This window comes from Populus euphratica, unplaced genomic scaffold (assembly GCF_000495115.2).
Source record: "Populus euphratica unplaced genomic scaffold, PopEup_1.0 scaffold3165.1, whole genome shotgun sequence".
In the NCBI taxonomy this organism is placed as follows: Eukaryota; Viridiplantae; Streptophyta; class Magnoliopsida; order Malpighiales; family Salicaceae; genus Populus; species Populus euphratica.
In genome coordinates, this window is record NW_011502989.1 from 10,152 (window position 1) to 13,566 (window position 3,415).

A 3,415-nucleotide genomic window follows, 5' to 3' on the forward strand; every position below is an offset into this window, starting at 1 on the left:
GTTCCGCTCTTCAAGACCCGGATCCATTATTTTTTTGAGCTTTCTTCTCTCTGAGAGAAAAGGCTTGGCATACTCTACCAAATTGTGCTGCGCGCTCGGCCGATTGGTGTCGAGGGCCCTCAGGCCCGTCAGCAATTCTAGGAGCACAACACCAAACCCGTAAACATCACTCTTGACATACAAATGACCTGTCATTTTTTATTGTAACTGTTATATATCAGAACTGTTCTTGTCAAATATTTTATTAATATAATAAATTATAAATTAATCTCATGTAAAAGAGAATTAAAGAATCCCTCTAATTTTAAAAACAATCCCTTTCAACTTATTTTGTCTTGTTATTTCAAGAAGTAGAAAGGGAAAAATAATATAGAGAAGATGGAAAGATGGATAAGAAAAGAAGATCTTCTTTAGAATAAAAAAGATTAAATTAAGCATGAACAATATTGACAAAGAGATTTATTAATTATTTTTTAAATTAAGGGGATTACTTAATTTAAAAACCAAAAGGGAATAATTTACAATTTACTCTTGATTAAAATATTAGGAGGGGGGAAAAGGGCTAATTACCAGTGGCAAGGTATTCAGGAGCTGCATAACCATATGTGCCCATGATCCTTGTTGTAACATGGGAGTCGCCATTTACTGGACCTAATTTCGCCAGCCCAAAGTCTGAAAGTTTTGCGTTGTAGGCCTGGAGATTGAAAGGAAAGATCGAGTCAAATCAAGATGGGGCCATGGGCGTGTCTATTTCTGGAAAATGAAAAAAATACAAAGAAATCCACCCCGTCCAATAATATATTAGATGTCTTGAAGTCTCGATAGATGACACTCTTGTCCGAAGTGTGGAGGAAGGCAAGACCTTGAGCAGCTCCGATGGCTATTTTAAGCCTCATGTCCCATGCAAGTGGTTCTGCACCCTCTGCAATAACCACAATTTATCATGTCATCGGTGAAACTAATTCGGACAAAAAAAAAAACACCAATCTTGCTTCTTCTTTTTTCAGTATTAACTTCTTGAATAATCTCACACGTTGAACGAATAAATCTAACTAATAGAACCCATATGGATTTTTTCAAAAAGAGTTTTTTAGATAAAATTAAGCTGCCTCGGGACACAAAAAATAATACAAAAGCAACAAAAATATACTTGAATTAAAGACTCGAAGATAAAAACATGAAATTAATAAAATTGTCCATGTAACAATTTTAAAGGAAATTTTTATATTTTTAAATTAAAAAAATACATGAAAATATATCTTTTTTTTTTAGATTAATGTGGGTGTCCGGACCAGCTTGCGCATACCATAACTAATCTCACAGATCCTAAAATTAACGACTATATAAGCCTTTAATGGCTATTATATAAGTAATTAAAGACTTGAAACTGAGATCATATAAAAAACAAATCTCTTAATCCCAAATTTTTATATCACCACCTATATGATTATGAAAATATATCTTTGTTGTTCTCTCTATCGATCTTTTCTCTATTTCAAGAATTAAAATTACTATTATGTACGGGGTTCTTACTTCTGAAAAGGTGCTTTTCCAAGCTTCCCTTCTGCATGTACTCGTAGACAAGGAGGAAATGTTCATCCTCCCAGCAGTAACCCAAGAGTTTGACAAGGTTTGGATGAGACAATTTTCCCAAGAACTCCACCTCAGACTGCGCGCAACCACAAAATCAACATATATAATTACTAAAATTTTGCGAAAGAGATAGCAGAATTGGTCAGCATTAACGGAAGTAGTACTGGTGATGCAAAGTTTTAAATTCACGACAGTTTAATATATTTATCTTTTCTGCTGTGGTCAAGGATTGACAGCATCGTTACAAATTTTATTCTAATTAGAATATAAAATATGACTTTTTAGGTGTATTGACTTAATTATTTTCATCATCAAACAATGATTTCTCTTCTTGCAAGAGTCCGTACTTTTGTATTTTATTTTTCTTGTAACTAAAACATATGAAAAAATGCATGATTAATTAGCAAGTACAAGAAGACCCTCTATCTAAAATCATTGTAAAGAAAATAAGCATTATTGTTATATATCCTCTCTTCAAATTAAATGCCGTTGTTTTATTGCATAATATAGCTAGTTATATTATGGATGTGGGACACATCAATCCAGGATTTCTAATAAATTAGGGATCCAACTAAGAAATAAATTAGTTGTTAACCCAATTGAGAATTGGTGTGTGTATATAAATCATGGATCTATATGAGTTTTTCCTGAAAGAATGTTTCAATCGTTCGAGAAACTAAGATAAATCAAAACAAAAATTCATATGAATATTTGAGATGTCAGCATGAACATCATATGAAGATCAATGGAAAGGCAACATGATGCGTGAACACGGTCAAGTATGAACTTTTGAAAGCAAATCAAGTTAGGGTTGTCATGCTTGTCCAGCCACTATCAGAAAACAGCTTTAGTCGATGGTAGAAGGAGTGCGGAAACGAAAGGAGAGGGGGGGGGGGGGATTCCCCTGCCACTCCTCTAGGCCTTGAGAGCTCTCTGGGCTTGATTTCTTGACTGCTACAGCCATGCCAGTGCCAACTTTAGCTGGCGCGTAAGTCTTCTCATCGACCCAACCCTTAAAAACTCTGCCGAATCCACCTTCCCCGAGCACAGTATTAGGTTTAAAATTCCTAGTAGCACTTTTCAACTCTGCTAGAGTGAACACCTTTGGTGCCAATATAATCTGTCTACTTGCAGGAATCATTTCTACTTCATCCTTTCCCTTCTTTTCCATACCCATACCAATCTTGTCATCTTCTTTTGCCTTGCACTGGCTGCTGCTTCTGCTCCCCAGTCCATTTTCTTTGCTGTGGTTCCATGTTGTTTCTGCATTAACACGTACATAAAACAAAATTTACAAGAAACCCCCCCTTAAATCTCGAAGAATCCAAGAAAAAAAAGTAATGATCAATGAAATATTACCTGGAGTAGAAGGCTTTGTAGGGGTGGGGCTATTATGGTTAGTGACAGGAGTAATCCCCCAACAATTTCCCATGCGAATAGAGATTTTTAATATTCTCTCTGGACGGGAGCTGCGCTGTGGCTGGCCTGCCGGCCTTGGATATGAAATGATAAACTGGTTACGCTGGTTCCTCGAAAGGCAGAAGAAAGGGTCAAGAAGTAGCATATATAGACAAATATCTCAGGACTTTTTCTTCTTACACTCTCCATTTCTTTTCTTGTTCCTTGTTTAAGTTGTTACCTTCGATGCCCCCACCTCTGCTTAATTATATTTTGCTGACAATATGTGCATACTGTAATTAGTAAATGTTTTAGGTTTAGCTAGAAAGCAATGTATATGTATATACGGAGACTTGATTGTGTTGTTGAACTTCGATACGAGAATCACTAAAAAAATAAAAAGCAATTATATATATAAGTAATT

The 3,415-nt window shown here is 35.4% G+C and overlaps 1 protein-coding gene across 1 annotated transcript in view; it reads right to left on the bottom strand.

The window, feature by feature from the left end:
* LOC105119588 (probable serine/threonine-protein kinase NAK) overlaps positions 1-3,180 on the bottom strand; it is a 3,677-nt gene extending 497 nt beyond the window's left edge. Inside the window, exons 1-6 of the mRNA XM_011017741.1 lie at positions 2,953-3,180; positions 2,498-2,856; positions 1,534-1,669; positions 786-922; positions 571-694; positions 1-188 (exon numbers count right to left, since the gene is read on the bottom strand). The exon at positions 1-188 is cut by the window's left edge and continues 497 nt beyond it. Of these exons, the coding sequence (XP_011016043.1) occupies positions 1-188; positions 571-694; positions 786-922; positions 1,534-1,669; positions 2,498-2,856; positions 2,953-3,157 (1,149 nt within the window). The 5' untranslated portion in view covers positions 3,158-3,180. The remainder of the gene's footprint in view (positions 189-570; positions 695-785; positions 923-1,533; positions 1,670-2,497; positions 2,857-2,952) is intronic.
* Between the last annotated feature and the right edge of the window lie 235 nt (positions 3,181-3,415).